Raw genomic sequence first — 21724 nt, 5'->3', positions numbered from 1 at the left:
ATTAAGTTTCTGAGATCATCTTGATGATCATCTTGTCATTGTTGACGTCACCCTCGGACGTTCTCTCTGTGTTGACGTACTTAATACCTTGATTCTTTTCACGAGTGAGCTGTGAGTGACAAAAATCCGACAGCACTCAATTCCTGCACGCTCATTCACTCCGTCATATTATCTTGAAGTACATTGTTTTATTTAGTGTTGTGTGACCCAACGTGAACCACAACGAACTACTCGCAGTTCGCAACGGTGAAAAGGAGGAATAAAATGAAAAACCCTTTTATATGTCCCCCGGAGTATACTCGATTTTTTTTTTTTATTATCTCATAACTAACAGGCCAAAGGTACAGTAACTCTCACCAAGCTTTAAAAAACAAATCTTTGAAGAATTTCTCAGTCAAGGAACTGAAAAACCCAGCTGCTTCCAAAATAAATACTTAATTTTTAAATTTTTTTAAAATTTTTTTGTAAGTACAATTTGTAAACATGGGCGCAAACATGCATTGTTAAATAAAGCTGAGCACTATTTGCGGCATGACTCATCCAGCTCTCCCCTTCGCCCATTAAAAGAATATTTATCATTACAGCTATTGGCTATTCAGAAGTCCCATTAAGAATTAATTAGCTGTGGACAACATGAGGATTCACTTGGAGGCCCTCGAGCATCGTCGGAGGTCGAGATCGAACTACAGAGCTGTATTCTTTTTAGAATCCAAAACAATTAACTGGAAAACTATCTCTGAATAATAGGAAGGAATGCTCAATCAGAACAACGATGGCCGGAGGTGCGAGGAGACGAGAAATGCATACTTGTAGACAACTACAATACATATAGCGTACAATTTTTGCCATTATTTCTATAGAATTAGAATTAGAAATCCCTTTATTGTCATTGTACGCAAGTGTGCAACGAGATTAGAGGGCTCCCCTCTCCAGTGCAATACAACAATAATACAGACAAATATATAAATTAGATAAATAAATAAGAGAGTGCAATGGAATTTAGTACTGAATAGTGTATATAAAAACCACTGCCAACTACAGGAGTGGAGGTGCAATTACACCTCATTGGAGTACAGTGAAAATAAAGCATGTTCCCCAAGTTCACACGCCACCCCCTCCCAGCATCGCACCGCACCTCCACAGGTGGGCCCGCCCCACTATTTGAGAAGCACTGCATTAGAGAGTGTCTCTGAATGATTCAAACACCAGTTTCGATACCTGTGTTGTACTGCCAAGAAAATTGCTACCTGGGGGTGTTGTGCCACGGTGTGTATGGAGCTCAACTTCCCATCATGTCATCCTTCCTTGAGAAAGCCCACTAACGGAGACTGAATCTGCACAGCTTCTGCTGCAATTAAGCACTTATTTTGCCTATCAAAATAATCATCATAAAAAAATCTTTGGAAAAAATAGATGTGGTGAGACTCACAAGCCGTTGCATTCTCAAAGGAAAAATGAGATGTAAGTGAAGGACGAATCAGAAGTTGTGATTCTGTAAAACATCTCCAGCATGCTTTGTATTGTACAGTTCTGGCAATGCAACAAGGCCAGAATATTAAAAAAAAAAAAAAAAAAAAAAAAAAAGGTATGATAGATCAACACTTCACAAAGAAAGAAATTCCGCCTTAGAAAGCGTTAAACAGCCGTAAGATGGATGTGTTCCAGAGCAAAATGCAGCTTATCACAAGCCCAACAGAAGTTACTTATCTCTTGATTGTGCTTATCAGGCACTCTTTTGAAAGTAAATAACAACACCTGCGATGGTTATAACCCTGTTTCCCCAAACTGATTTATGTGAGGGTGGGGGCAGCCAGCCAGATAGCCACCAAAATCCCCGCCCGCCCGCACCACCCGGAAAGTACTGAGCAAAGCAAGACCGCTCTTCAGAAAATGTAACACCTTGGATTTGTCGTGTTGCAAGCGTCCTACTTGGCATATTTTCACAAACAGACTCGAGCAATTTCAGATGCGGGGAGGCAAATTAAACCAAGTTACAAGTGAATTAAAATGTATGAAAAGTGACACTACAGTTTAAAACAAAATGAAATAGACAGGAATAACAGTGTGATAAACAGTAGGGATCAGTGGTGTCAAACATACGGCCCGCGGGCCGGATCTGGGCCACAAACGGGTTTAATCCGGTCCGCGGGAAGATTTGGTCAAGTATAAAAACAAGTCTCAACAGACTAAACCGCCGCCTCAAATTCACCAAATGGCCAGTTAGTTGTACACAAGTAAGAAATTGCCACACTATTAATCTGATCTAAATAAAAAATAAAAATATATTGACACTCTCTCTCTTACAACATCAGTACCATTAGTGACATTATCATCTCTCTCTCATAATAGCAAAATTGTATAGCAAGTTATAATGTGCCAAAATACAAAACTATTTTCACCTGCTGTTTACGCAACTCCTCCTTCCAAGGCCGCATCACATCACTGGATCGCAGAAAGTGAAATTGATATGAGCGATTCTATTCAATATTCAGATTTGGTCCTATTGCAATTTTAGATCACCATATCAACTGAGTGAAAAAAATTTCTGATATTTGATTATTTTTACAAAAGAGGGACAACATATTAGGAAGACCACTATCTTGCTTCCTCGCAGTACTCCCGCTGAATACTAAAAGCAGACGTATTCCCCCCAGGAGGATACTATTCATACATCATCCACGAGGTTCTTCTTGGTGTATTTCTCCACATTTTTCAACACTTGGATATTTTTTGTGTGTCTCATGGCCTTCTAATCCTTTAATCTCTGCCCCCCCCCCCCACCCATCTCCATCCTCATCCTATTTCAATTTTTCTATCTGTGAGAATGCCCCGAGGCACCTCCCATACTTTATAACGCTGCCTTCATTACCCAGCCCCGCCGCAGCTGGCCATAAACGGAACGCTGAAGATGTGGTAGGAGGGAGGCTTGCACAAAAGAAAGGATAGAATTAGGGGAAAGGAGTGGGAAGGGTCAAAATACATACAATGAGTCAATTGTGGAGGCAATAGTAAGGATGCGGAGCTTGAGACCTGCTATGAGTATGAGGCTGACAGGGTGAGGTTGGGACAGGAAAAGAGAGGCAAAGGCATCAAAAAACATGAAATGGAAGTTATTGGAGACAGAGCGGAATGAAAAATGTCATTGTCATAAAATAATATTAAAATTGTCTTGGCTTTATGGCACTGATGAATACAGATGCCACCCAGCAGGCGCTTTGGCTTGGGGGACTTGCTTAATTTGAACAGCTTTCCTTCATTTGAGGTTGGCCAAAAATTTGACAAAATTGAAAGATCAATTGAGTGTTTATTTCCCTTCTCATAGAAGTCGGTGTGTGAGACTATCGAAGGACATATGCTCTCTTTTTTGTGTTTGTTTTCATCTATGAAAAAAATGCAACCAATAAATACAATAGTACTTCTTGTACCTGTAGTACAAAAGTAACAAATTGATCCAAAAAAAAAATAATTACCAATTAACAATTACAATATTTCTTTTTTCTGCTTGAGGAATTTATTATCAGTTTTTGCCATTTCAGTCACAATAGGACAGTGAACCTCCACCCCAAGCCACACTAGACCCAAATATTATTTATCTTCGCTAGAAGTGTTCGGCCAACCCAGTGATTCTCAAATAGTGGGGCGGGCCCCCCCTGGTGGGGCGTGGCACGATGCTGAGGGCGGCGCGTGAGACCCTGGGGAACATGCTTCCTCCCCCCCCACCTTACTACAATAAAGTGTAATTGCACCTCCACTCCAGTAGTTGGCAGTGGCGCTCTCCTTGCCCATTGTGCGCAGCAAATATCAACTCTACGTGTCGGTTTGTTTTGCAACGAAAACGCGATTATTTATAGTTGCGGCAGAGAATGGGTGGGGGCAAATTGTTTTCTTCTTGATAGGGTGGCGTAACAGAAAATAATTGAGTAGCACCGGGCCAACCCATGAATAAAAATTTTAAAAAAAAAAAGTTAGAGAAGGAATCGTAATCAATCAATTGAGTCAATTATTGATACTCGATGCCCAACACTAAAAATAACCCTCTCATCTGCACTTAAATGAATTATTTATTTCCTTTCCTTCTTCCAAAAAACGTTTTGCTTCATTCTTTTCAGGCACGTTTGATTCATTCTGATTCAAATGAACAAACGAGCACAACTTTACTAGCCTTGCACTCGAATGACTTGTTGGAGGTAACAAATAGCAAATGACAAGACAAGAATGAAAGAAAAGTTTCACTTTACCCGCTTGAAATTCAAGCTCATCTTGCTCTCATTGCACTCCAACACATCATCAATAAGTGCCCCAGTGGGTCCATAAATGTCAGTCAATTGACCTCATGGTTGTGCAAAAAGCCGGCGTGAAATATGATCACGTAGGATGACTGGAGGACAGGCCGTGTAATTTTCTGCCACGTCATGGGAATGCTAATTTAACATCTTTTAATTCCCGTTATTAAATGTTAATTAAAATTAATCTCTGCGTAATGCTTCTGAGCAAAGCCTGGCGGTACAATATTTGACTGTTCTAAACTGTTAAAAACAACTGCGTAAATCAATTTTATACTGCAAGAAATTTCAAATACTTTGATGTGACCTGTTTGAGAAATGTGATTTAAATTCAACTTTTTTAAATACAAATCTAAAAGTGGCAATCAGTCATAGTCTTCCACATGCTACAATTGATCTTACATTTTAAAAATGCAGAGGAAAATATGGATAAATACACTACATTGTGGAATCTTCGATGATAATCGTTAAAAAAAAAAAAAGTACATTTTAGATCAATAAGTATGGATAACTGGAATGAGCTGGTGATTGAATCGTTACTTCGTTAACTCCCGCAAGCTGTAGCGAAAGAACAAACTGGACTATCTGGAAGACAAATTTTCAACCATGCCATCCAAAGAAGTCAGTCACAAAAACATTGAGAAGCCATTCGATAAAAAACAATCCTCTATAAGATTTTTTATACACATTTCAGTCTAAGAAGTTGTAAAAACAGCAGACTCTGGACAACATGATGATGAAAAGAAGATCATAGGAGAGAACTGAAGGCTTTTTTTGATTGAAAGCACGCATTCACTCCAAGGGAGACTTAAGGAACCAATAAGTACAGTGAAGTCATTAAATCCGCTAAACAGCCTTGTTAAAAACAGCCTGATGGTTGGACATCCAACCCAGAGACCGTATTTTTCCAGAATATAAGGCGCACATGCATATAAACCGCAGCAACACTTTTTTGAAAGAAAAAAATTAAATAAAAAATTATATATATTTACATATATATATATATATATATATATATATATATACATATATATATACATATATATATATAATGCACATAAAGGTACATAAAAAGATGCCTTTCAACACACCAACAACTTTGCTAATTAAAACAGAACAGACCCAAGAGAAAAAAAAAATCTGATTTATTTAGCGTATTTTCTGAACTACAGGTGTAAGAAAAATCTGCAGAAAGGCCGCACTGTTGTATTAGCCGCATGGTTCAAAATCTCGGGAAAAAGTTATAGTCGGGAAAATACGGTAATAGTACGCCAGCAATTGAAAGGTCAATTTTCCATCCCCTGTTCAATTTGAAGTATCTTCCCTTATGTAATCACCACCCATGCATTACATCTCTAAAGCATACCTGCAACGGTGGCTTCAGAGATCAAACAAGAATAATCAATATCCTGCAGCATTCATATTGCTGCTTTTGTGTTTTACTATAGAGAAAATCTTATGGAATTGCTTTTTAATTTCTGACTTGGTGCGAATTGCGACGGCCTTTCCAGACAGTTTCATCTTTTGTCATAGGCCATCATGGCTGAAATGAGTTTGTCAGGTTTTTTTAATTTTATTTTTTATTAATAAATACAGTACATGCTTCAAAATGAGATCTATAACTCTGTGGTATTGTACAGGCTTCTGACATTGTGTAAGCTTCTCATCCAGATTTATGAACATGCACATCCCCCGCTGAGCCAAACTAAAAGTGTCATGAAAACCTCGGTCACATGTTATCACCGCATACAACAATCATGGCACATTGTACGTGCATGCATGCATACGTAAAGTCACTTAAACTCATTCTATCCAAAACGTCATAATGGGAAGCCTACTTGCAGGGATGCACCGTAAGATTCATAATAGTGAGAGTAGGTCATTTGCAACACATCTTCACCCTGAGAGAGGCATTATTTAGTCATTTTCAAGCAATTTATTTCTCCCGGCTGTCTGAAGAAGTTTCACACAGGCATCCCGTCGGTTGTGCTGACATCAAACTGTCACATCTCTTCGTTTCTACTTCAGTTAATTGCCTCTTAACAAATAAAAATAGAGCTGCTCTAGTTTGGGAGATTAGGGATTACCTAATCTGTGATTTGAATTGTGGTGTTCCGCAAGGTTCTCTTCTAGGACCTATTCTATTTCCTTCATTTTTTTTTTTTTTGCTGTGTCTGTCGTCTTGACATGATTGGTATTATTAGTTAATGCACTGACAGTTAGTTTAAGTAAGTTTTAGTTTTTTGGTTTGTTTACTGAATTTATTTTGTAATTTTTCACATCAGGCTCCCATTTACTGAACACTTGAAAGGATCCAGAAGAGACCAGTTCAAACCCACATCAGTTGCACTTCTTCAAACAGGATTTATTTTAATGTGTATATTTTCATCCCTTTTCTTACAAATGTTCTTTGTTTTTATTTTTCTCTTGTCCTTCATTGATACTCAGACTGAAATTGAACACTCGGAGGGAAATGAAAACAATAAATATATATTTAAAAAGCAAATGAACGATTATGAAAGACCGACTATAAACAACAATTCACATATATTACGATTCACTTTTTCAGTTTTTTGATTCAATCCATTTGACATAATCATCGTCTAAAATGCTGAAAAATGGCACCATGATGTAGAAGCGTAGATGACATGTTAATTGTCATATGCCTGGAAAGCAACGGCACACTGATTGTGATTTGTGCTCCTCATCACCATCTGCTCATCCATCTGTCTGTCTGACAAGACATAAACTATGAAACTTTTCCATGTGCACATGATGTCTATTATCCAATGTGTTATTAACGTGTAATACTACATCCCCAGTAACAACCTTATGGATTTTTCATTTTTTATGATAAAACTCAGTCCATACTGCGTTGCATGGCATTATCACCCGTGAGTTAATTCCACTTTGCAAATAAATACGTCTAATAGACGGAGGTGTTTACCTTTAGCACCCCTATGTCACGCTTTATTGAGGAAACGACACCAGAATCATTTCAAGTGTGACTGCACAAGCTGTTAAAAAGCTGCTCACACGCAGCCCGTCACGCATTAATCAGCAGAGTTCAATAGACAAAGGTGATATACCGCAGGCTGCGCTTAATACATGCTGTCTGTCTCTTTGTAGTCGGAAAATAGACATTTTCTTCCCTCCCATTTAAAATGTTGCAAATACATTCTCTTAATTTTTCTATCTGCAAGTACATTACATGCAAAAGAACAAAAATATTATACTAATATCATGTATTTTAATATATTGTATTATATTATAATAATTATATTATATTATATATTATATTAAATAATAATTAAATAAAAATAATTAAAATAACTCCTCAATATATTACAGTTTGTATTACAATCCCAGAAAAAAAAATATTTTAAATCACCCAAATAAGGCAGTCGACTATCATAACAATTTTGGAGGGTTCTATAATGTTCTGCTAATATTTGTTATATAACAGTAATTTAAACTGGGAACAAATTCCTGCAAGTGAGGAGAAATTGCATAAAAGAGACGCACAGAATACTGCCTGTATACGATCTCTTATGACCAGAGATGGGTAACAGTAACAAGCTACAATTACTCCGTTACATTGACTGTACTTGTCGGAGACGTTTTAAGACAACATGTCATGACGCATCATTGGTGTCCGGTCGTAGATAAACGTGAATGACCATTTACCATTAAAGTGGTTGTTGGAATGCTTTTAGTGTTGGTTGCTTAAGCGTTTTCATGGGAGTTGCTTTTGAAAGTGTGAGTCAAGAACAAAATAATAGTGAGTACACGTGACTGTAGAGCACTACCCTATGAAGGTTGGGGAAAATCCAAGGCTGGTGGGATTTCCACCACATCAGAATCAGAGTTTGATTTATTGACATGATCTGATTTCTATATGAAAAGGATTGGTGAGCTCTTTGATGCGATTTCTAAAATCAGACCCTGATTTTATATCTTCATGAGCCGAGAAGTCATACTGATAGCAACAATGAATCAATGATGCATTCTTGACAACCTGCCAGACATTTCCTGGGAGGAATGTTCGGAGTTCCCAGTGCACTCTGAAGGACACAAACCAAAATAATAAACCAAAAGCTTTTTTTCTTCAGGAAAGAAATGCGTGAACAATTTCAAACAAAATACATCTTTCATCCCATCAAGAGATAATAAAAAGAACACATCATTTGGACCAATTCTGTTTTCTGCTTCTTCTTTGGCTGACTGTAACCACTTCATAACACTTACTGTGAACTTTCTTTTACACTTCTATTGACTTATAATATTCCAGCTGACTTTGGGCATAGGCGACGTATACCCTGAACTGGACACCAGTCAGTCCGTATGGAAAATTAGTACCGTATTTTCCAGACTATAAGTCGCTACTTTTTGCCTAGATTTTGAACCATGCGGCTAATACAACAGTGCGGCTTTTCTGTGGATTTTTCTTTCACCAGTAGGGGCGCTCTATAGTTTCGAAAATACACTAAATAAATCATAATTTTTTTTTCTTCCTCTTGGGTGTGTTCTATTTTAATTAGCAAAGTTGTTGTCGTGTTAAAAGGCACTGTGTTTTAACATTTTTTTTTTCGATAAGAGTTGCTGTGGCTTATATACGGGTGCGCCTTATACTCCGGAAAATATCGTAATTGATTTACCTGACACGGCTCAGATTGAAATCAAACCAATTCCACCCTACAAGCAATTATTTCCACTGACAATTTCCAGACAATGTTTCAAAACTTGAGTCAAGGTCCAGTAGCATCCCGCAGTTTCTGTTCGACTTTAAAGGTTCCACTATTCGTCTTAACTTTGCCTATTTTGGCAGGCGTCCTAATGGCATACAACCCACTGCACTGAAGAGGGGAAAAAAACCCACAGCGTTTCGTGGACAGAAGGCCACCCCTGAAGGAAGCACTTACATCTATTCAATAAGACAAAGTGCATCGAAGCTCAGGTAAAGAAAAAGGCGGTAAGCCTGTGATCATTACACAGATGCATTCCGACAGCCGGTTCATTAAAAGACCATTTGAGTCCACACAATTGTTTCTGCATGCGTGCTCCATTTACAGTGCCACACATCACAAGCGATTTTACACCAGCTATTTTTCACATCCCGCAATTGCCTTTAAGGCGTTTAAAAGTTCTGCATCCGATCCGTGCATAGGTTTCAATTCATCTTTTTGCTCAGTATAAACACTTGAGATCAAACACAATTGTTTATTGTTTTGCATAATGATGCATAACATTTACTGTACACGAGCCATGGTTGGGCATCACAAATGTGAAGCACCATGGTGTGTTAGTCCGGAGGAACATTTTAAGGAAAAAAAAAAAAAAAAAAGAAGCAAATATGTTCCATGTTTTGTCAGTAATTGTGCCCTGGTGGTTTTCACGTTTAAGCACTGCAGATGTTTTGCATCCGGCGGGTTTCATGCTCTGCTCTATGTACTGTACACCAAAAACAGAAAAGCAATTAAGCAATGCACCAAACGGAATGAAATAAGGAAAAAAAAAATGCTGGTGGTGAATACGGAACAAATTTGTGGGAAACAAAGTGGTGATGGTTGTGCTTAGAAGAAACAATGTTTGCAATTATAATACAGTTCGAGATATTAAATTTGCTTCAGTCCTAGTAGCATTTACGATACTGAATGCATTTCTTCTATAAATACAATTTATTGCCTATCAATCACGTGTGCAAGCAAACAAAAACACAGACATATTGCAATAGAATGAAACTTTAAACTAGGTGTGAAAAAACTACGGCCCGGGGGCCACATGCGGCCCGTTAAAACGTCTTATTCCGGCCCGCTGAGCTAGAAATTTTTTTTATAAATGTATAAACCTTGTTAATGTTTTATTTTCGAAATACTGTGGAGTGTCAACAACATATATTTCGTTGTAATGCTTTTGTTCACTTTCATTTCAAATTAAATGTTTTTTTTTTTTTTCTCAGATGAGGTGAGGTGACCAAAACACTCCATCCATCTGCTCCTGGTCCGGTCCCTCTTGTCAAATTTTAGAACCCATTGTGGCCCGCCAATCAAAAAATTTTGCCCACCCCTGCTTTAAACTGTTTGTGATGTCACGGCAGATGTCATCAGACAGGATTACCGCCACTAATTGGCGTCACTTTCAGTTTCTTTATTTTGCTTGCCGTCACTTTCCCGCCTCTCAAATGCGGAAAAAACGCTAAGAAAATAAATAAATAAAATAAAAATAAATAAATAAATAGCTGAATGGAAATCAAGTAGCCTCACCAAAATTATTCATTTCAACTTTGGAGGTTCCACTGTACATGAGCGAATATTCAAACTAACAGTCCATTTGAAATCCAAAAAGCATGCTATATTAAAACCTCAAAAAAAAAAAAAATCATAATTCTTTAAAATAAATGTACAGATTTCAACACACAGTATGTTAGAGGATGCTCTCAAAGCTTCCGACTTGATATGCGTCCGATTTTTCTCATAAAGCAGATATGAGACATTAAAGCTGAATGTCACAAGAGAAGGAAATGCCCCGCCAGACGTTTCATACGACTGGGCTTAAATATCAAAGATGAACTTAATCAAAAAAAAAAAAAAAGGTATCATGAGGAAAAGGACAATAGCTGCTGCACCTTTTCTTATCGCCCGCCTATCCATAGCTATAGAATATATTTTTGCTTGTTAACGTTGAAAAAAGGGAGTGCGACTAAATTAGATTTGATGGAAAGAGAGACATATTCTTTTCTCACAATAATATCCTTCTCGTACGGCAGTCACATGCTGATGAGCCGATGGGACCAAGTCAGTCTTAAACTGAGCTGTAAAATAAACTTCACGTTTCTCTTTTCTTTTTGAAGTGAAACTTAAGCAACGCAATAAATAAAATATTTTTACATGACATTACATTTTTTTTTTCCATTTAGTCCTGTAATTTAATTTGCGTATTTGAGCAGAGGTGATGAAGTGAAGAATAATAAAAATATTTTTGGTAGATAGAGAGAACAAGGAAATTGGATAATTTACAGACTCAGGTATATGCTGCAGATAGTAGATAACAGATTATACATTTTTCATTTAAGCCATTTATGAAAAAAAATATATTAAATTAATATATTTAAACAAAATATTTTTATTTATTTATTTATTTTTATTGGTGGCTGGCTTCTCTCTCGCTTCACCCTCTCACCTCAGTAAGTTTACCAGCATTCCGCGGCTTATTTTCATCTTTATCATTTACATCTGTCATGTTCCCTTGGTGAAATAAATTTCTCCTTTGATTGATCTCTGCCTCTGCCGTTGTTTGCCGGTTTGGATTGCATACACAAACATAAACAGACCGGTTGCCATTCTACAAATGTTTCTGTAAATCGCTTTTCAATCTCACCGCATTCAGCATTTGCAGATAAATATACAGACAAATCAAGTAGACGACAAACATCGTGGGTGTACAATGAAAATAAAGAAAGAACAGATTGTGTCTGTTACAGCATGTATGTGAGATGGAGCTTGTGTGTGCAGTGTGTTCGGTTTGGTTTGTCAAGCGTATTCTTGATCTTGGATTTTAAATGAAGTGATGTTGACTGGGCTGAAATTTGAATGTATTTGTTCCATAGCCGCCCCTCGGTACCTGATGGAAAATTGACCAAGCTGAGCAAATCATTGTGAGTCGACTGTCAAATCTTGTATTGAGTTTGTGAACGTCACTTTTGGACTGAAAGAAGACAGTACAGGGCAGAGAAACCTCAGCGGACTGAGACCAACTGTTGTAAATAAATTCGGACGCTTAAGTATTCATTTCTGATGAAAATTGGTTAGAGATGAAGATGTTCAACAGAGCGGCGATGAATGAGCAGCACAATCACTGGAAGTAGCAAAACATAAAAACATAAAAACCTTATGAAGGTGGGAAATGCGATGTTACAATATCTGATCAATGGATCAATTGTGCCATAAATTGTTCTGAGGGTTTTTTTTTCAGGTTTAATTAAATTATTAAAACATATGTCTATGGCTTAAAAAAATTAATAATTCACCTAGCAGTGACTTGACCAGCAGATGAATCTGAAATCTAAAATACATTTTGTACTGTAATTTAGATGCTCTCTTTTTTTCTTTTTTTAAAGACAAACGCAGTATCATTATGTCCTACATGAGGGAATATTCAACCACAACCCAAGTATCTGTCGGTCGGGATGCCTTACGCCTTATGTTGAAGCAAGTCACGTCTGGAACATTGATTCCCCTTTATGTCACTGTTATAAACCATAAAAGACGAGTTGTGTTGGCCATGGCTTTAGATGTGCGGTTGTTCATTCACACTTTGTGATGCGGCACACCTTCTGGCCAAAACATAGCAGTGTGCTGGTGCGAAAAGCCCAGGGATGTTTGCACATTATCAACAGGATCGCACTCAATGTAGCATCAAGACATTTTCCCCTGATGGAGGAAGCAGTGACATCGGAATGAAATCTATACTTTGTTTTGTTCTTTTGAATCGGCCATCCTTGTCACCCATGTATGACATTTCATCAGTACACAAACATATTCTATGTTAATTATAATCACATATTTTGTTTTAGACAGAGGATAGGAAAATAGACATTTGTAGTAGTGAAGGGGATGAAAGTTCTTTTAAGTGAACTGAATCATTAGAATCAGCTCATCAAAAAGAATCGTTGAAAAGATTCGTTCACCGAATCATTCGAGACTCACGCCCCCTGGGCCTCCCTTACACCGGGCACAGACAGTCAGTTATTTAAAAAAAATAAATAAATAAATAAACTTTATCCGTAACTGCAATTCGTGCATTTGTATTGTACGAACAAGAACGGTAGTACAACACGTCCACTCACTGAATGGTTGGCGAACGCCAATAGCGAGGCAGTACGTTCATTCAAATCCGTCCTCCATATGGCGCTGGCTGCTGATTGGTCGTTCTCAATGATTGACAACATGCAACTGGCTAAGCTCAAATCAATTGAGAAGAGAGCGACTCAATTGAGGAGGCGATTCATTCAGTCGCGTTCACTGAAAAGATTTCTTCTTTTTGAACAAGCCCAGCACTATCTGATATTGTATTATAACTTGGCTGTGAGATAAAGTAAGATATCTCAGATTTGATGGGCCGCCAGTTGCACGAGGCAGATGATTACCGCCTTTTCCTGTCTGTACTGTAAATGCCGTAAGAGAAATAGGTAGACACTTAGAAGCAGACATCAAATGCAAGCCAGTGCTGAGCAGACTAATCCTGCGAGGACAAATTCTAATCAGACATGAGCAATTTAAAACCCCAAAATATACTAATAAACAAAGCACACAGCAATTGCACAATAATCTTTTAAAATAAAAAGCAGGGGTACTGGACAGGGAGCGTGTAAGTATTTAATCCTTAACAAGACACAGATGAGCCTCAATATTAAAAAGTCGAGATGTACAACAGACGCAGAAGAGTCCGACAAAGTACCATTAAAAAGATGAAAAACAAAATCCCAGCGAGACAAGGCGTACTGCAACGCCCACAAATCACTTTGGAAAGTGTAAACAGAAGAAAATCAATGGAGCGTCGAATAAAACATTGCGCATAGAGCGAGAGGAAGAAAAAGGTAAAAACAAATGTGAGAACATAACCAAGATGATGAGCAATGGAAAGTGAGTTTCCGTGCGTCCTCGAACGATGACTCACCTGATGGTTTTTTAGCCTGTAACCTGCGGAAAGGTCAAGGTATCTTTGCAGCGTTTCTTCCCTTTTTTTTCCACACAAAAGTTTGCCTGCTTTCTCCGAAGCGTTACGTGTCAGTTTAGGTTCTTCATGCTCCAGCTAGGCCACGTCTAAAGGCCCAGCGGAGACGCTACAAGCGTCAGTCGCCAGACCTCATGGGTTTTAGCATCCTTGTATGCGTCCTCTCAAGCATGCGAGTTCGGAGCACAGGCCAGGTGTGGAGTCGTGCCAGGGTTACGCAAGCGCACTGGAGTATGTTTACAACATCATGTAGTGAAGTTTTTTTGTTTCCAGTGGAACCTTGACTTACAAATCTAATTCTTACTGTGACCAAATTTGTAACTCATCTACTCAACTCAATGTTCCACATTAAAAAAAAAAAAAAATGCAACTTCATAAATTTGTTGTTGCCCGCCCCCTTAGAAAAAAATGCTGCATGTTTTAATAAGAATTATTTTTTAAAAAACACAAAAAATAAAGACAATGTAATGAAAAATAAACTGTTTATGTAGTGTAATGAAACAAAAAAAATCACACACACAGTACAGTACTGCATTTGTGCATTCACGTGTGCCTTAAAAGGGGGTGTGGCCTAAGTGAATGACATCAGAAGCTCTGACTCTAGCTCCAACTGGCAATTTTTGATGCACTTTGGCTTTCAACATAATGTAAAAAATATCGACCAAGCAATGACTCAAAACTCGCAAGCCAAAAAATAAAAAAAGGGGGGATACTTGGAAGTATTTTCTTGATGACTCAGCATCGTCATGACGAATCACTGGCATCGTACATATGTACATGACATGTAAAACCGACAATGGTTGCATGAACAGTAATTGAAAAATGGATGGAGCCTCTTCAATCAGAGACAGGAACGAGAAAGCTCAACAGAAATGCAATATCTGACCCAGACAATTTTTTGGGGGGTCCAAAAAGAAGGACGTCTTATCCCACTTGAATCAGCATCATCATCATCATCAATGACCACATGGAAAAAAATAAGATCCCACAAACGAAATCCCTTTTGTCATCTTCGTCGTATTTCAAAGCATTGACCCATGGAGAGCGCCACTTACCTGGTGGTGTCGTGAGAAGAATCGCCACTGGTGGGACATCACCCACTTTCTTCCCACGCCCCCCATCATGAATACAGTATTACGTGTCGTTTCAGACAAAGTGCGTATCACTGGTTGGGTCTCTGAACCAAGTCCATCCCATCAGTAGAGGCGACTTGTAGTTAACCCTCGCCTGCACACTGCCCCACTGTCTCAGTCGTTAGGGTTCCAGGTCATCGGTTATCGGGTTGATAAGAGTGATCTGGTGTGATGTTGATGGAATGAAAATTGAGTTCCCTCTTAGTGCGTAGTTTTACTCCACTCCTGAATTTCTTTGTCATTTGCTCTTTTCTTTTGTAAGTTTCAATTCAACGCGCTGCGCCCTCGCGCTTCCAATCTGGACTCGCACACCTTTCAAAATGGAAGTGCCGCTTTTATGTGGCGTGAAGGCTCTTGGACACGCTTTAGTATTTGTTTCTGCCCGAGAGCGATTATTTCATTAACGTGCGCGAGCCTATTCAGTGCGGATACATAAATGTTGGCGAGAAGTGGATTCATTTAAGAGTTTATGGAGTGTAAGTGACGAATGGTGATGAATTCATTATCTGCAACAATAACTAAAGATATGTGTGTTTAATATTTGTTTAATTAGTTGGGTTTCATTTCATTAGCAAAATGTGCAAGAGCCCAGCGACGGAGCGAATGCAACAGCTTCCCTCGAGGACGAGAACTGATCGGCGGGATTTACACCACTTGGAGAAGGTGAGTTTTGATACCTTGTCAAATATTTTTGCGGCTGACTCAAACCAACCAACATAGGTTTTTAAAAAAAAATAAAATAAATAAAAATCCGCGCTTTGACCTCTTAGGCTCGATTTTTGCAAAACTCTGGATAGGATGAAGACTTGTGTCACCTTTGCATGCCTTTGATTTCTTTGCTTTTTATACTTGACAGAAGTTATCGAGATAATGGCCCCATTCCAACTCAAGTTCTTCTGAAATGATGAGCCGCTGCAACACGAGTCGGAAACTATTGCTGGTTGCTCATTGGTCAGGCATATTCAGAACCGTCATAGCGCTGCGACATTTGAGGAAAAACTCCCAAGAAGGAGCCTGTTGCTGTGCCTTTGTTGTTGTATAATTCTGCAGTCTCCGGATTGCTGCAGCTGCCCATTTTCTTACTGCCATAAATCTCGTCTCAAACAAAATGTGTTTGCTTATTGAGAAGTGAACAGAGCAGATTTTGTTGTTCTTACTTTTTTCCTGGAAGGAGTTTCTTTTATTTGTAATTGGCTAAAATTGGGTTTAAGTCACCTGGCAGTCGTGATTTGAAAATGAAGCTTCAAATTTGCTTCATGAACCAGCTGTTGTATTTTTGAGTCCTCTAGATGGCCCTGTTGCTTTAAAAAAATGGCAAGTCAGTGTTCTTTCAGGCCAATGTTGAACCGAGAGTGCCATCTACAGGAGTCCAAAAATACTACAACTGGTTCATGAAGCTAATTTGAAGCTTCATTTAGCCATCACTATTTGGCAGCACGTTAAAAGTAATTATTTATTCATTTTACTAAAGCTCCTATCCCAGAGCGGCAAAGAATTGTGAGTGTTTTCGAAGGCAGCGGATGTTCGAAAGCACAGAGTTCGTCAGGGGTCGTTCAATGTCACAAAACGTTCGCCAAAGGTTTTAGCGATTTTTCTTGTGGGTAGGAAAGCTAAAAAATCCCTCATGACACGACACAGATGAAGGCCCGACAACCGTCTGTTGAACATTTTCGACTTTGAACTTTGACATTTCTAGCTTCGCCAGCATTCGGAAAAGTTAAGTGCGTAAAAATGTATTGACAAACGAGAATGGGTTGATACTGTTATTTAATTCATATTTTGTAGATCACAAATTGCAATATATTTTTCTTCTTTATGTCCATAAATTCCTCATAATGTTGTTCGAAGAGCATCTTTTGCGTTTTTTTTTTGTCTGCCTTCTCCCATCCACTGGCAGGAGTCTCTTCTTCTATCTGTACTATTAACCTGGCAGCCCGTGCTAATTGTTACATCGCTTTAGCTCTGCTGCCAAGTAGGAAGCGGCTCGCGACTGGTTCTGACCCCTGCGTTTGGGGGATTGGTAATTGAACAAGCTTTGGCCGTCAGAGCTGGTTAGCCTCAAAAGAAGTCCTGTCACTACTACCCTGACAATACAACCCGTTTACTCACCACACACGCCAGCAATTACCAGCTCCCCAGTTGAGGGGTGCCACGCTACCCCCTTGGGAAGGGCAGATAGCAGTCGGAGGAAGCAGGGGGGGGAGGGGGCTCATTAAAGTAAGGTAGTGACTGAATGATAAATTTGTGTGGGTGGCTGTGTGAGAGTGTGGAGGTTAAATTGTTTGGTTTAAGAGATTTCATCGTAAGGGTCCGTGAAAGGCCACTGAGGATAGTGCACACAACAGGACTGAAGACAAGATGAATTTAGTACGTTAATGTACTACACGGAATTGATTTTTTTTTTTTTGGGAGGGGGTGTTTTTTCGGCCCTTGGAAAATCAGGCTTTAAAATGGCCATTTAAAGGATTGGATCAATGAGGGAAGCAGCTATTTGACGCAACGAATGCCTGGCGTGAATTAATAAGGGTTTTAGGCCTAGCATACAACTGGAGATGCGAGTGCGCTCACGGTTGTGAGGCAAAAGGGGTCACGTCTTAACCCGATACCATGACCTGGCTCCTGGCTCACGGGGACAGTGGGGCAGTGACACAAGCAGCAGCACGGGGCCCCTACAACACGACAATGCTTCTCAGGAGTCCAATCTAAATGTAATACCCGAAAGTCACTTTTGGGGGTTATCTTGAAAAATATTTCAAATTTTCTGATTTGCCATTCGCAGTGTAGGTTGATGGGTTTAATGAGCACCACCAGAGGACAGAGTTTAGAAATTACGCAACCTGACTGCTCTGACCTTCTAAAACCACACATTTGCGGTGATTAGAAGCACAAATGTAACTTTGAATGCAGCTAGTGTGAATTAGCAGCAGGAATGCAAATGAGTCGGAGGTGCCTCCATGTCCACTGTGGAAGTACAATTTGTATTTGTATACCAATCGTGTCATATCTTAAGAGTCTGAATTTTCAAATTCCTGCTGCTGTAAAATGTGGATTATGGATATTTTCTCAAAAATGGAACATTTGTGGTAAGGGTGGGCATACAGATGTTAACAACAATATGAATAAATAAAACTGATGATTCAGTTAGTCAATTTACTGATTGTCAAGAATTTTGTTAATTGCGTGGAATTGAATTACTGTTACTATCGTGATCTCACGCTAACCATTTTTGATCAGATGCTCTCTGACACACATCTATGACAGAGCTTGTCCACTAATAAAAATAAATTAAAATAAATAAATAAATATATATATATATATATATATATATATATAAATATATATATATATATATATATATATTAATATTAAATATATAAAAATATATATTAAATATATAAAAAATATATATTAAAATATATATATTAAAATATATATATTAAAATATATATATTAAAATATATATATATAAAATATATATATATATAAAATATATATATATATATATATATATGTCAAAGCATTTAGTACATATTTCCCTCCACTTGTATTAAAATAATTCTTGTTTTTTTTCCCCCTCCTTTCATTTGTTAGCACATCTTTAACCACGGTGTCACTCTGGGAAATTACTGTTTTAGTCATTACTGATGTCTGGGACAAAATGAAATGTTTTCATATAAGAGATTGCTCCTTTCAAACAGTGTAATTTCTTAAATATGAGCAAGTCTAATGGCTTGTTGTGAGAGTGACCAGAGAAGCATTGGGTTAGGGAGCCCGTACTGCTCGGACTAACTCTTGTAAAGCTTTCATAAGACTCCAACTGACTTCACTGTTCACCCAGAAGCATCTGACACTTTTTCTTGGGTAATTAAACCCAATTGGAGGAGTAAACACCGGCATTCTACCAGCAGGTATATGATTTTTTTTTTTAATCTCTTATCTTCACTCCCAGATACAGAATTTCTACCTGCTTTATAAATCTGTCTCCCCTTCAATCCACCAGCTGTGCTTTTCATCCCCTCCACCGTAAGTCATCAGATACTCCTGGAAGCCATTCCCAACTAAAATCTCATCATCCCCACAATCTGTCTTTCATCTCTCTCTTTCCGAAATCGCCCCATCTACTCGTCCCTGGCTTCCTTGGCCGTGGGAATGGCTCTAGTGAGAGTCAGCTCCATGTGGAAGGAGCGCTGCTCCTCCCCGTCTACTTACACTGCACATCTACACGGATGGACTTGATGGCAGCCACCCCCACCCCGTTGTCGGCTTTGCAGTAGTAGCGACCCCCCTGCACCCTCTGGATGCTTTCGATGCGCAGCGTCTCGTTGTAGATGGACGTCTCCTGGAATTTATCGGAGGCACTGCCGGCCGTCTTTGTCCATCGTACCTGAGGAGAAGATGTGTGTTTAGGTATTGTCCATTCGATCAACAATGACACATCAACAAAAAACAAATTAAGACTAAACTTTCTTTCAAGCTGTCATTTAGTTACTACACAAATGAACAATCTAAGGTATGACATTATGTTTCCATATCTAAAAGCTCACAAATAATTATATATATATTATATATATAATAACTAATATAAATATATATATACCAAGTGTAATTTTTCGGAAACAACAAATTTGATTTGTTAAAAAAATTTATATATCTATATATATCTATCTATATATATATATCTATATATATATATATAGCGAGATATACACACCCACGAGATCAAGTGTATGAATATAATATAATGATGAAAAAAAAAAGAATGAATATAAAGACTTTCTTTATATATTACTTCATGCAATTCCCTGATTAAAGTTCTTTGTCACGAGATGAAATCAGCCTACGCCACTGAGTGGACACACAGTCAGTGGCACTAAGCACTGCAGCACTTGTGGTGTCCATGACGCTCATCTCGGACCAGAGTGTTAGAGACAAACTATCAGGGTTTTCACGCTTGAATTATGCCGTCAGCAGACACCAAGCATTCCCTCGTCTAATCCACTACATAAACATACACTCCGATACACGACAGCCTATAAATTTGTGTTTGACTTTTATTCTTACTGCGTGTTTGTTGATGAGTGTGCGTCCCATTAATCCCCATTAACCCCTCTATCAGTTATCAACCTCTGTGAGGCTATCAGCCATGTTCTGTTAAGGAGGTCAAAGAGGATAATGGGGAAAAAGTCGCTGCATGTACAGTGTGTTTGTGTGTGCGCGTGCGTGTGTGTGTTAAAAAAAACTGGCGCTATGGATTAGTGGATTATCAGGGTCCATACAAACGCTTCGTGTCTGTTTATTCAGCTCTGTTTGTAGGAGGGATTTAGATCAGGCACTCTGCCATTGATCAAGCTGGTCAAGGTGAGCAATGACCCAAACTCTGCCTAGCCATGCTTTAGTAAACACTTGTGATTCACTCGGTCTGTGAATATTTGTGTGGTTTTCTAAAAGGCGGTGTTACGGTACACGCACAGCAAAAAAATAAATAAAATAATGTATTTTAACTCATTCACTACCAGCCAAGTAAAAAAAAAAAAAAAAAAAAAAAAGATCTGTGACGTGTTTAGCCGTCAATGGTAGTAAATGAGTTAAATTTAGTGTAGTGAAGAAACCTGGCAATAATAATAATGAATTAAAAAAATTAGGATATAAAATGAGGCTCAAAAATCCAGCTCTTCTCCCAGCTGTCTGACGATGTGGGCGTGTTCGTTGAACGTGTTGAAAACACAGCCTGCTTGACTCTTACCTGCCACTCAAATATGTTCCTTCATGAACATTTGCGCTCAACTGTCTGTAGCGTGAGACACGGGCTGAAGAACGTGCCGCATTTATATTTCACTGGAGGACCCATTCACAACACAAAACCGAGTGAGACGGTGATATTTTGCTTGCGAATGGTTGAAAATACATGTCTGATGCGTTTTGGCATTCAGGCCCGACTAGGTGAGTCAACTGTTGAAGTGAAGGAGGTTGGTGGGTTCCTTTGTTTTTGCATCACGCATTGTATTTGAAAAGTGCTTTGGAAAAGGGTGAAACCCCTATTAATGCAGGGCCACACTTGCCTGTATAACCGGACTAGCACAAGTCAATCAATGCCATGAATATGGATCATAGCATCGTATTTCCTGGACCATAAGGTGAACCTGTATATAAACCGCAGCAACTCCTAAAAACACGCTATACAAGCCGCACCAGGGAATAAGCCGCAGTTTTTTTTTAGTGCCTTTTAACACGGCAACTTTGCTAATTAAAACAGACCCAAGAGAATTTTTTTTTCCGAGATTTATTTAGCGTATTTTCTGAACTATAGAGCGCTCCGAATGGTGAAAGAAAGATCCACAGAAAAAAGTAGCGGCTTATAGTCCGGAAAATATGGTACACGTTTTGGCCGTCATTAATATTTCAGTTGTTTATGGTTAAGAGACTGTTTGGTGCGGTTCTCTTTAAGCGTTCGTTTTAGTGGTGTGCTATCCCTTTAAGAAAGTGTGAAAAAAGTCAGCGCGAGAACAAGAGCTTCCTGCTCAAACTGTCGTACAAGAAGCTAGTAGTTCAGTTGTGTCTAACGCTTAAATCCATAAA

The 21724-nt window shown here is 38.6% G+C and overlaps 1 protein-coding gene across 2 annotated transcripts in view; it reads right to left on the bottom strand.

The window, feature by feature from the left end:
• mdga1 (MAM domain containing glycosylphosphatidylinositol anchor 1) overlaps nucleotides 1-21724 on the bottom strand; it is a 148919-nt gene that overhangs the window by 63853 nt on the left and 63342 nt on the right. For both annotated transcript variants that reach the window (XM_088296407.1, XM_088296408.1), the window contains exon 4: nucleotides 19358-19532. In XM_088296407.1, the coding sequence (XP_088152533.1) occupies nucleotides 19358-19532 (175 nt within the window). The remainder of the gene's footprint in view (nucleotides 1-19357; nucleotides 19533-21724) is intronic.

The sequence above is a fragment of the Idiotropiscis lumnitzeri genome, chromosome 5 (genome assembly GCF_059441095.1).
Source record: "Idiotropiscis lumnitzeri isolate Australia: NSW breed Sydney's pygmy pipehorse chromosome 5, RoL_Ilum_1.0, whole genome shotgun sequence".
In the NCBI taxonomy this organism is placed as follows: Eukaryota; Metazoa; Chordata; class Actinopteri; order Syngnathiformes; family Syngnathidae; genus Idiotropiscis; species Idiotropiscis lumnitzeri.
Note: the sequence above shows the minus strand (reverse complement) of the source record. Positions and strands in the feature narration are given on the sequence as shown.